At 45.6% G+C, this 13,146-nt stretch overlaps 1 protein-coding gene across 3 annotated transcripts in view; it reads left to right on the top strand.

Annotated features, from left to right (window-relative positions):
• The window catches only part of LOC124040122 (myosin-16-like), a 50,164-nt gene that overhangs the window by 14,866 nt on the left and 22,152 nt on the right, over window positions 1–13,146 (top strand). For all 3 annotated transcript variants that reach the window (XM_046356984.1, XM_046356986.1, XM_046356985.1), the window contains 3 exons: window positions 478–564; window positions 776–921; window positions 8,297–8,387. In XM_046356984.1, the coding sequence (XP_046212940.1) occupies window positions 478–564; window positions 776–921; window positions 8,297–8,387 (324 nt within the window). The remainder of the gene's footprint in view (window positions 1–477; window positions 565–775; window positions 922–8,296; window positions 8,388–13,146) is intronic.

Genomic DNA, 13,146 nt, shown 5'->3' with positions numbered 1-13,146 from the left:
ACAGCAATGCATACCAGATGCTGTAACCAACAGTAGCAGCTTGATATCCTATATAATCTGTTAAAGTCATTTAGAATCTGAGCCATTATCCTGCAGTACACGGACTGCTTATTATACATGTCCAGCGTGATGGAAGATGTCTGGAAGTTACAGTTTAGCAATTCAAGTAGTGTGAGAAGTGGGAATGGAAATGGCTCAAAGCTCCTAAAATGTAATGAGGGATACAGTCACAGGGTCAGATGTTATGGTAGGGTTACATACATCATGTCACCCCAATGAGTTTGTGTCCGTCTTCTGTTATCGATGTTGGAGAGAGAGGACTCACTCTTGGCATTCCCTTGAACAACCCAAATGAACTCATCATGGCTCCTCAGATCCAGTATGGCTGACAGATGCACGCAATCCCAATAGGGGATTAAAGATTTAAGCTACATCTGTGGGCCAGACTCAGCCATTTTGTTTCATCCCTGTATGCAGCAAGCCATTGAGGATCTGCAGAGCGAGGAGGAGAAGGTGAACCTCCTGACCAAAGAGAGGGCAAAGTTACAGGTGCAGGCGGAAGATGTAAGTGTATTTGGGGGAGATATGCCAAATTTGACTTCAGTAGTATCTAGCTTTATGGTATTGGTACAGTATCATTGTAACATATGATCAAAGAAAGTTACGCCTCTGTGATGTTTTTCGGATGCTGATGAACGGTTATGCTGTCCCCTCCATTGAAGCCCAGAACCTTTAAAACTTATATTGTTATTCTCTCGCTCTCACTCTCACTCAGTTGGAGTACCTGTTAGAGCAGGAGCGGCATCAGCGCGGAGAGCTGGAGAAAGGCAGGAGGAAGCTGGAGGGAGACAGCAGGTCCACTCTGGAGAGCCTCACTGAGATGGAGAGGATGAGGAGCAGCCTGGAGGAACTCATGAAGAAGTAGATTATATACACGCTTCATACACCAGTTATAAGCGCAATAAGCCAGTTATAGGCACTCAGTTAAATTGGTTATAGATGCTTAATAACAGTTTACAAGTCAAGAAGTGGGTTATAGACCAGGGACATCACTAGAGATTCATAGATAGGGGGGCTAAGCCCATTTTAGGGGGGTCTGGGCATACTCCCCCAGGAGTTAAAGCCCCCAACACATCTTTTCTCAATGTGTATTTAGAGTATCTATTAAAATAAGGTTATTTTTGGTCAAGGTTGGCTAAAAGTATACCTGTCTGATAGTTTGTGTTCGACACTGATCTAATATGACTTACTTAAATTCTATCCAAATTAAGAAATTAACGTCCACTCTGTCCCCATCCATCCAACACCAACAAAAGGCACAAACATGTCTGTACTATGTAGCCAAAATACTTTTGGGATTTTATTTTGTGTGAGAGTGAGTGAGTGGAGTGAGTGAGTGAGTGGTGAGTGAGTGAGTGGGTGAGTGAGTGAGTGAGTGAGTGAGTGAGTGAGTGGTGAGTGAGTGAGTGAGTGAGTGAGTGAGTGAGTGAGTGAGTGAGTGAGTGAGTAGACATGCAGGTCATATTATACCAATATCATTTTATTTATTTATTTAAGTTTCACCCTTTTGTTAATTGTTGCTCAAAATGAACCCAATAATTCAGACACATGGAAGATCCCAAACAAATATTCCAACCTTTGTTACAGAACTGCTCCTCCAGCTTCTCTCTTTTGATGCTTATTTTGTGGTTGGATGCATCAAAGTGTACCTCCTATTTTTAAAGGTTGCAAATTGGTCAATGACACTATTGTGGCTTTAGTGACCCAAGTACTTCACCCTCAATGGACATGGCTGCAAGACTTGCCTTTTCTGACCCATTGTCTTCCGCAACCAGGAGTGCAGCCGGCACAGCACACTAAATGACATTTACATTTACATTTACATTTAAGTCATTTAGCAGACGCTCTTATCCAGAGCGACTTACAAATTGGTGCATTCACCTTATGACATCCAGTGGAACAGCCACTTTACAATAGTGCATCTAAATATTTTAAGGGGGGGGGTGAGAAGGATTACTTTATCCTATCCTAGGTATTCCTTAAAGAGGTGGGGTTTCAGGTGTCTCCGGAAGGTGGTGATTGACTCCGCTGTCCTGGCGTCGTGAGGGAGTTTGTTCCACCATTGGGGAGCCAGAGCAGCGAACAGTTTTGACTGGGCTGAGCGGGAACTGTACTTCCTCAGTGGTAGGGAGGCGAGCAGGCTAGAGGTGGATGAACGCAGTGCCCTTATTTGGGTGTAGGGCCTGATCAGAGCCTGGAGGTACTGAGGTGCCGTTCCCCTCACAGCTCCGTAGGCAAGCACCATGGTCTTGTAGCGGATGCGAGCTTCAACTGGAAGCCAGTGGAGAGAGCGGAGGAGCGGGGTGACGTGAGAGAACTTGGGAAGGTTGAACACTAGACAGGCTGCGGCGTTCTGGATGAGTTGTAGGGGTTTAATGGCACAGGCAGGGAGCCCAGCCAACAGCGAGTTGCAGTAATCCAGACGGGAGATGACAAGTGCCTGGATTAGGACCTGCGCCGCTTCCTGTGTGAGGCAGGGTCGTACTCTGCGGATGTTGTAGAGCATGAACCTACAGGAACGGGCCACCGCCTTGATGTTAGTTGAGAACGACAGGGTATTGTCCAGGATCACGCCAAGGTTCTTAGCGCTCTGGGAGGAGGACACAATGGAGTTGTCAACCGTGATGGCAAGATCATGGAACGGGCAGTCCTTCCCCGGGAGGAAGAGCAGCTCCGTCTTGCCGAAGTTCAGCTTGAGGTGGTGATCCGTCATCCACACTGATATGTCTGCCAGACATGCAGAGATGTGATTCGCCACCTGGTCATCAGAAGGGGGAATGACCTTTCACAGGAGCAGCTGCTCACAGGAACTGTGAGGGAAACCTGAATGATTTCCTTCAGAGAAGGAAACACATCATCATCCAGGAGGTTATGCACAGCAAGTACATCTTTGGGAGGACGTCCAGCCTCTCTTTTCCGGGCAAGAAAGTTTCTGGCTACCAACATCTCTTGTGTTTTAACATCAATTACCGTAGTGTTTGGCAAACTCAGTTCAGCATGATGTATCTAGGAAGCTTTTTGAGTTGGGGCTGCATGCCTGTATGCCTTTGAGCAGACCTGCATCTAAAGTCGAGAATCGCTGGTAAAGCTCACAAACCATCCCGCCCAAGCAGGGGAGCAACAACTCTGTTGTCATTGTTCGGGAACATGACAATTCTGTGCCTAAACCCAAGGAGGTCTCCACCACAAAATCTCCCATTTTCCTTTGTTTGCACTTTCTTGATGGATCTGCCTCTGGAATGTGGTGAATTTCACAGAGTGCTTTGGTTCTGTCATAAAGTTCTGTGGCAAATGCATCTGTGCGTTTGACATTCAGTGTGTCACATACAGCTTGTTTGCCGAAACGAGCTTCTGCCAGGTCTACAGTCTCTTTCTGGAGGAACTTGTGTCGTCCCTCAGTTACAGAAAGAAGGGACTGAAACATCAGTAGCAAACACACAGTGGAGAACTGATGAAGTCCCTCAGTTACAGAAAGAAGGGACTGAAACATCAGTAGCAAACACACGGTGGAGAACTGATGAAGTCCCTCAGTTACAGAAAGAAGGGACTGAAACATCAGTAGCAAACACACGGTGGAGAACTGATGAAGTCCCTCAGTTACAGAAAGAAGGGACTGAAACATCAGTAGCAAACACACGGTGGAGAACTGATGAAGCTATGCTCTCAGACCGACAGCCATGGGGGATCCAATAGTAGATAGACAATCACAAATAGCAGTTAGTGTCCACGACTGCATTAATGGACCGCAGCTGGCATGCCCAGTGAGTGTTTGAAAGCTGTTCAAGTTCAGCTGATGCTATTCCAAGTTTGGACTGAGCTTCTTTGAAATCGTGGTGGTTAACCAGGGATGTATTGAAAAACGAATACACATTCTTCAAGAAACTGAAAAACTCAGCAGCCTCCGGAATCGCCCTGCAAGTATGACACAACACCAAATTATGCTCATGAGCATAGCAATGTACATATACTGCCTCCGGATGCAGCACTCTGAAATGTGCTTGCACACCTCCTTTGGACCCACTCATGACAGCTGCACCATCATAGGTCTGTGCACTTTAGGCCTGCTACCCCCATCATAGGTCTGTGCACTTTAGGCCTGCTACCCCCATCATAGGTCTGTGCACTTTAGGCCTGCTACCCCCATCATAGGTCTGTGCACTTTAGGCCTGCTACCCCCATCATAGGTCTGTGCACTTTAGGCCTGCTACCCCCATCATAGGTCTGTGCACTTTAGGCCTGCTACCCCCATCATAGGTCTGTGCACTTTAGGCCTGCTACCCCCATCATAGGTCTGTGCACTTTAGGCCTGCTACCCCCATCATAGGTCTGTGCACTTTAGGCCTGCTACCCCCATCATAGGTCTGTGCACTTTAGGCCTGCTACCCCCATCATAGGTCTGTGCACTTTAGGCCTGCTACCCCCATCATAGGTCTGTGCACTTTAGGCCTGCTACCCCCATCATAGGTCTGTGCACTTTAGGCCTGCTACCCCCATCATGGGTCAACGCACTTTAGGCCTGCTACCCCCATCATGGGTCAACGCACTTTAGGCCTGCTACTGCCATCATAGGTCAACGCACTTTAGGCCTGCTACCCCCATCATATGTGCAACGCACTTTCTGTGCAGGCCTGCTACCCCCATCATAGGTCTGTGCACTTTAGGCCTGCTACCGCCATCATAGGTCAACCTGCACTTTCTGTGCAGGCCTGCTACCCCCATCATGGGTCAACTGCACTTTAGGCCTGCTACCGCCATCATAGGTCAACGCACTTTAGGCCTGCTACCCCCATCATAGGTCAACGTGCACTTTAGGCCTGCTACCCCCATCATAGGTCAACGCACTTTAGGCCTGCTACCCCCATCATAGGTCAATGCACTTTAGGCCTGCTACCCCCATCATAGGTCAACGCACTTTAGGCCTGCTACCCCCATCATAGGTCAACGCACTTTAGGCCTGCTACCTCCATCATAGGTCACGCACTTTAGGCCTGCTACCCCCATCATAGGTCAACGCACTTTAGGCCTGCTACCCCCATCATAGGTCAACGCACTTTAGGCCTGCTACCCCCATCATAGGTCAACGCACTTTAGGCCTGCTACCCCCATCATAGGTCAACGCACTTTAGGCCTGCTGCCCCATCATAGGTCAACGCACTTTAGGCCTGCTACCCCCATCATAGGTCAATGCACTTTAGGCCTGCTACCCCCATCATAGGTCAACGCACTTTAGGCCTGCTACCCCCATCATAGGTCAACGCACTTTAGGCCTGCTACCCCCATCATAGGTCAACGCACTTTAGGCCTGCTACCTCCATCATAGGTCAACGCACTTTAGGCCTGCTACCCCCATCATAGGTCAACACACTATAGGCCTGCTAACCCTGTCATTTGGAGCTGCTGTTGCAACTCATTTGCTTTTGATTGGGCATCAAATGACTTGATTTCTGCTAGTGCTAGTAAAGGCTCCTTAACTGTCCCCTCTGTCACATACCTAACACACAGAGCCAACTGTTCAGACTGCCCATCCCTGAACACAGCATTCGATCAGGTCATTCTGAGTTTCTGGAGATACGTCACATTTGATGGAGTGTTGTACCTTTGCAGGAAAAGGGTCAAACTCCTTCAAAAGCTCCATACATTCAAGAAAGTTCCCTCTATTTGTTCTTTCACTAGATTCATCATTGGCACGGAAAGAGAGTCCCTTTCTTCCTAACATTGAGGTGACTGTAACATATACTCCCTTCTCTCTGTAATATCACTAACATGGGCAGATGTTAAAATCTGAGCAATGTTCCCATGATTGCTAGTTGCCTGGTAGCTTTGCTCTGCCACAACACTGTCTCTGTGTGTTTGTGCCAGCTCCTGTTTACCAAAGATGGACAAAGATTTTTTTTCAAATTTTTGCAGCCATTACTGACAAAATAATCAAATGTAAATGGTTTTGCCAAAAACTCTACATGGAAAGCAGAACGCTTTACTCTACACAATTGTATTTCTCAAACCAGCAGTGCTGAAATGCCCTTTTCTGTGTACCAAAACTTTCGTGTGGGTAGTTATTCAGCTTCACTTGTCTGGGCCCAGTGTCTTTGTCACCAAAATTGCTCTAATTTCTGGAAGGAGTTGCTGCAGCAGCTTGACTACTTCATTTCTCTGGATCTGTTTCTTGTCCCTCTCTCTCTGGGCATGCTTGCCCTCTCTCTCACTTATACAGCTCGCATGTTGATCTCTGCCTTGCACAGAAGCCTCTCTTTAAGATGTCATGAAAATAATGTATTTATGCCTAACAAAAGTAAGGCATATGCTTTCATATGCTGTATAAATTTAACTGAAAGCTTAAAACATCTACTGGCTTTTTTGAGTCACTAACCTTCGACATGCTCCCTCAGCCTCCATTTTCTTTCCCTCATACTTGTCTGCTGTGTTTTGACGTGTATTGTTATTAAACTCATATTTACAATAACTCGAGGCTTAATAGGTGATTAATCAGTTTAAGTTTCATTTGTTTGAACTGGTAAAATCTTCATTTCCCACCGGATTGGCCTTCGGCAGAGCTGCTGGCATTGCCTCTCTTGAAAAATGTCCCGTATATCCAGCTGACATTAGTCGTTAGCTAGCCGACACAGTTGAGAAATTGAGGATAATATAATAACTTTGCGATCAACACTGTCGCCTTTTCTACACATGACCTACTGATAATTGTTGTGCAATGGCCTACTGAATGAAAGAAATTGAGTATGAAAAGATATGTTCATGTCCTCCATGTACGTCCTCGGTCTCATTTATAGCCTGGCACAGATAGCAAAACTACATTAAATACAACGTTAATTAGATATCATCGCCACATAACGGTGTCTTTTAAATTCAACATTTAGTTAACGTTACCGTTAGGTGGCTCGCAACGTCTTACATTGTAGGCAGCCTCGCGTAAAAACGTGTTGGTTAACAAAGCTTTGATTATGACCAAAGTTTAGAGTAATGAACTCTCTCGCCCTCTGTTCCAACTTACCACAAATTCACATCGTAGCCTATCGACATGAATCCGTCCTGTCAGAGCCTTTTCCTGTCCGTTTACTGTTAGCAAGCAGTCTCAAGCCACAGAAGTAGGTAACGTTAACCAAAATGTTAGCTACGGGTAGGCCTAACGGTCACTAGCGTGTGCAGCATTCTCTGCATCAACAGACGAAAAAAAGGATTCACAAAGAAAATATATTGACTGATATATTGATTTATAGGGGGGGCTAATTAAAATTTTAGTGGGGCTAGATGTCCCTGTTATAGACAATGGCAAATCATTGAAAAAAAAGAACAGTTGAAGAGTTCAATTACAACTTATAGACAATGAGTTACAGAGATATGAGATATTTATAGAGAGAAATAGAATGCAGTGGCTTAGTTTTTTCATAGACCCAATAGAGTTGGGACTGGTCTATTGAAAAGTCTGTTATAGTCTGTTGAAATACCCATCTTATCCTCAACCAAAACAAGGGAAATTGGCAGACCGACAGTCCAGGTGTTGTCAACTGACGTCTTTGCTAAGGAATTGCATCTGCATACTATATCAGCCATATATGATATCTGTTCAACATCCAAGAATTGAAAAAAAAAAACAGTCCAGAAACAGTATTTGGTTTGCTGCTTGCAGACATTTGGATTGCATGTCTCTGGCTTGCAGCAAAACAGATGCCTGGTGGAGGTTATAACATGATATCAGTAGTGCAGAGGACCGTTATCTAGATTTTAAGGGCTCAGGGCCTCGGGCCAGGGTTTCAGTAATGTCCTAACTTGTTGGTATGTGCCTCTCAGTAATATGAGGCTGAATGGAGGAAGGTGTTCTCTGACCTTTACCTGGAGAGTAGAACCAGCTGTGACATACAGGACACAAACGCAATAACATTTTCATTACCAAAACAGAACTGGGCCTTGACGTCAGATGTCATTCATTCATTTCCCCCCTTTCCTTCCCTCCTTCTCTTTCACTCACACACCTCTGTTTCTCACAACAACAAAAAACATTTTCATTTTCAAAGGAAGAGGGGTCCTTGAAGTCATTCATCCTCCGTTGCACAATATTATTCTCACTTGTGAATGCCAATCAAATGAGTGAGTCACCTTGTTGCACCACCAGGATCAAACGAGGTCTGCCACTCATTCTCTCTGCTGAGCATGTCCCCTCACAGGGCAGTTTACTGTGGAAAAGGTATGATGATATTGATATATTCTCTCTCTCTTTCTCAAGGAGAGATGTGGAGATAACCAGCACCAGTACCAAGCTGGAGGCAGAAGAGGCCCTAAACATCAGCCTGCATAGGAGGAACAAGGAGCTGCAGGTTGGACCCAGACTGGAGATGAAGGGGTGTTCGAGTGGAGATATTGAGGGGTGGCAGGGGAGGGGAGAGGGGTAATGTTGTGGGTTTGAAGGACTTTAAAGGGAGTTGGGGTCAGGGGTAGGAGGCATTGAGACATATTGTGAGGTGGTGAGGGGGAAGGTGATGGGTTGAGTTGGAAGAGGGGGTGTAGGGTCAGGGGTCGGGAGGCATTAAGACGTGTCGGAGAGAGTGGGAGGACTGGGGGGATTGACGGGGGGTGGGGTTGAGGTGGATTTGAGGGGTAAGATTGAAGGGGGTTGCTCCCGGTCGGGATGTCAAGGAGAGATCTGCATTCCTACTTTTCAGCACCACGGCTGTGTTATGTCCTCTGATTGGTGGGCTGGTTTCACAGCCCCCTGCCTGTCAGGAGAATGAGGAGCTGGTAAAAACACACATCCTCCATCTGAGCTGACAAACATCTATAGCCTGGCCTCTCTTATAGGGAGTTAACTCCTTCATCTGAACTGATAAACATCTATAGCCTTGCCTCTCTTATAGAGAGTTAACATCCATCTGAACTGATAAACATCTATAGCCTGGCCTCTCTTCGAGAGTTAACTCCTTCACTCTCTGTGGATATATGCTGTGTAGACATTGCCCTTTGACTTCTTCGTTCAGGTTACGGTTTGCAAAGATGCACTTCAAAATCACAAGAGCCTTCCTAGTGAAATAATGTTTTATAAATAAGTCATTATAGTGTCTGATTTGCAGATACTTTGCACTATGTAAATGGGCTTCATGTCCTCAGAAGATACAAAAAAAAACGATGCACCCTGCAGCTTGTTGTGATTCCACATTCAGTCCAAAAGTATGTCAATGATTGGGAAAGAGGTTGCATTTTGTTTTTGATTCAACAGTGCCTACGCAACTAAAATAACATTCAGGTCATTCAGTTCTTATATCTGGCATACATGCCTGAATGAGCACGTAATAACGCTGAAATGATTACTTTAACAGGACGTTTGGTTTTATTGTACTATTTGCAGTTGTCATTGCATTACATTTTTGCAGACACTCTTCTCCAGAGTGACTTACAGGGTCAATTAGGGTTAAATGCACATCGGCAGATTTTGTTCATGTTGTCAGCTCAGGGATTCAAACCAACAACCTTTTGGTTACTGGCTCAACACTCAACCGCTAGACTACCTGTCGACCCCAAAATGGTGAAAAGGCCCACGGAAGACAAGGTTACGGGAACAACGTTGACAAGCAGTGGCATACTGTCGCTCCAACACGATTATCTCTCTCCGCCACTGGAACTTGCAGATGAACATGTGTTTTGTCTGGCTCTGTTCCTTCATGCAAAATAATGAGATTGAGAGAGACACTGAAGGAGTTGCAGATAAACAGAGGGACGGAAAGAGAGTCAAGAAGAGAAACGGAGAGAGACACAGAGATGCAGAGAGAAAGAAAGACAGAGATGGAAAGAGAAACAGAGCCACAGATTGAGGAAAAAGAGAGAGTGGTAAAAGCAAAAAGGGGCAGATCAGGTAAACTCCTCCTGAGATCCATGGATAACTCCAGTTCCTTGATCCTCTATCCAGAGGTTGGGAAAGAACAGAGGAATAAAGACTGTCTTTGTCTGTCTGCTGGGTGAACGAGGGACTGAAAGACGATCGGTGTGTCGGTGAGAGTGGTCATGTTTTCACATTTACTGTAGCCCTGGCATTATCCCATCAATGAAGCCTGTGTGTGTGTGTGTGTGTGTGTCTGTGTGTGTTTGGATCGTGATCAGCATCTCCTCCCACAGATAAAGATGCAGGTGTCCAGGCCAGGCCAGCGCTGAACAAAAGACCAGATTATTGCTCGCCCACTCGTGTGTGGTTTAAATATAAAGGTCACATGAATATATCAAGATTCCCAAGACAGCATTGTAGCTCACAGGAAATCAAAGAGATATCTCATTTATGATGTAGCTATATTCCCCCCCTACAGTACAGTTAAAGCACAATGTACTGCTGGGGGTAGCAGTTATGCATTTCAGCTGCTTCTTAGGAGAGTTGAGATAGCTCTGAACAGCCTGCGTACTGTACAGTGCAATGTTCTGTGTTTATATTGTGTTCGTGGGGGAGAGTTGGCTAGTGAAGACCTATGATGATGGAGCTCCCACTACTCCTCTACAGTTCAAAGCAGCTTTGGCAGACACGATATGAATGCAGTTGTAGAATGGGGCGAGCAGATGCATGCTATTCACTTCCATCACGAAGGTGGGAGATGTTTAATGGCTGGTTTTATGGTGTTTATAATAAAGACAATTCTAGCGGACTGAAAAGGGAACATTGTGTGAGGTCAGAGGTCAAGTCAATCATCATGAACCAGTTTGTGACCAGTATTTTTCTGTTTTGCTTTAAAGCAGATGTGGGTTTGCATGTCCAGTACGTGTGCAAAAGTAACACAGGACAGGAGCCAGGCCCTCAGCCACCTGGGTACTGTACACATTGAGAGCACATTGTTTTTAATAATATGATTTTGACCTTCCTGTCCTCAGCTACACTCTTAGAAAAAAGGGTTCCAAAATGGTTCTTCGGCTATCCCCCATAGGGTAAGCGTTTTTGGTTCCAGGTAGAACCCTTTTGGGTTCCATATAGAACTCTCGGTGGAAAGGGTTGTACATGGAACCAAAAGGGTTCTGCCTGCAACCAAAAAGGGTTATTCAAAGGCTTCTACTATGGGGACAGCTGAAGAACCCTTTTAGGTTCCAGATAGAGACTGATGAGGTAACAGCCTTGAATTACCTGGCCATTGCTCCAGTCAATGAAATCACCAGGGCATTGCCATGGTAGCTACAGCTCCATCTGAAGGTGTTTTTACATACGTGAACAGTACGGAGAGTTCTATTGATAGGAGTGGAGTCTGTAATGAGGTTAGTTTGATGCAGGAGCAGGTCTGTGGTAGGCGTGTGCCAGGAGAGACTAATCGTTCAGCCTCTGGTCTGGTTCCCCTCTCGGAGGGCTCTCCGAGGGGGGTTGACAGGATATAGCTGCCCACGCTTTAGAATACCCCTCAGATACAATCACCGAGCCATCAGGCTTAACTCACATGTGATTGCAATTTATGCTCAATTTAAAATGGTGGAGAGTTGCACTGGGGAAAAAAGCCCCTAATGTGGAAAGTTTAAGTAAGTACAATTTCAGATATCAGACCGTCCAAAAGTCCACTGTAATAATGGGCTAACGGTTTTGTTTCCTTTTGCGGTGTCTTATGCTTATACGATGATCCTGAAATGGACTTACTGTGGTAAAACACAATAGTGTGCCAGTACAGCAGTTCCCAGGCATGTTCAGAAGGGAAAAAACCAGGTGATCCAACAAACGGTTATTCTACAGGGCAGTATTATTGTATCAAAATATTAGCGATAACAGTTTCAGGCAAAGTTGACCGGGGGAGAAGTAACAGAATAGAGCAGTCGGGAGCTCTGCTACTCTCTCTGTGTGTGTGTGTGTCAGGAAGTGTGGAGTGTAGAATGCCCGAGGAGAAGCGACTCGGCTGAGTGGAGCACAGCAGCATGTGTGTGTGTCGGTATGTGTGTGTGTGTGAGAGAGAGAGAGAGAGAGTTGGGGAGAGTCAGTCAGTCAGTTGGGCTGCTGCTGCCTCACCATGGCTGTGCTCTCTGCTGAGGTCCTGCGCTGGCACGTGAGTTTACACACCACTTTTCTCTCGCTCGCTCGCTCTCTTTTATCCTCCTCTCCTCTTTATTTTTGCATGCTCTGGAACGTTTGTGTGGGCTTGTGCCATGCATAGGAAGCTTGAATGTTATTAGCTAAAGTTATACCGATGTTATCTAAATGACTAGCCTCCTGGTTGTTTTGCTACCTGTAGAGTATTGTTGAAATATTTGCATGTATTATACCGGTTTACTGTCATTTCTAAAACTCATTTGATTTAGAGACGATTAGGGCCAGCAGCATACCAAATCAAATTGTACTTGTCACATACACATGGTTAGCAAATGTTAATGGGAGTGAGGCGAAATGCTTGTGCTTCGAGTGCTGACCACGCAGTAATATCTAACAAGTAATCTAACAATTTCACAACAACTACCTTATACACACAAGTGTAAAGGAATGACTAAGAATATGTACATAAAAATATATGAATGAGCGATGGCTGAACGGCATAGGCAAGATGCAGTAAATGGTATAGAGTACAGCATATACATATGAGATGAGTAATGTAGGGTATGTAAACATGATATAAAGTGGCATTGTTTAAAGTGGCTAGTGATACATTTATTACATTCAATGTTTTATATTAAAGTGGCTAGAGATGAGTCAGTATGTTGGCAGCAGCCACTCAATGTTAGTGGTGGCTGTTTAACAGTCTGATGGCCTTGAGATAGAAGCTGTTTTTCAGTCTCTCGGGCCCAGCTTTGATGCACCTGTACTGACCTTGCCTTCTGGATGATAGCGAGGTGAACAGGCAGTGGCTCGAGTGGTTATTGTCCTTGATGATCTTTATGGCCTTCCTGTGACATCGGATGGTGTAGGTGTCCTGGAGGGCAGGTAGTTTGCCCGCGGTCATGCGTTGTGCCGACCTCACTACCCTCTGGAGAGCCTTACGGTTGGGGGCGGAGCAGTTGCCGTACCAGGCGGTGATACAGCCCGACAGGATGCTCTCGATTGTGCATCTGTAGAAGTTTGTGAGTGTTTTTGGTGGCTGCGCCTTCTTCACTACGCTGTCTGTGTGGGTGAACCATTTCAGTTTGTCCGGGATGTGTACA

The sequence above is a fragment of the Oncorhynchus gorbuscha genome, linkage group LG07 (assembly GCF_021184085.1).
Source record: "Oncorhynchus gorbuscha isolate QuinsamMale2020 ecotype Even-year linkage group LG07, OgorEven_v1.0, whole genome shotgun sequence".
NCBI lineage: Eukaryota > Metazoa > Chordata > Actinopteri > Salmoniformes > Salmonidae > Oncorhynchus > Oncorhynchus gorbuscha.
The sequence above is the reverse complement of the archived record's forward strand: the minus strand, read 5'-3'. Positions and strand labels throughout refer to the sequence as shown.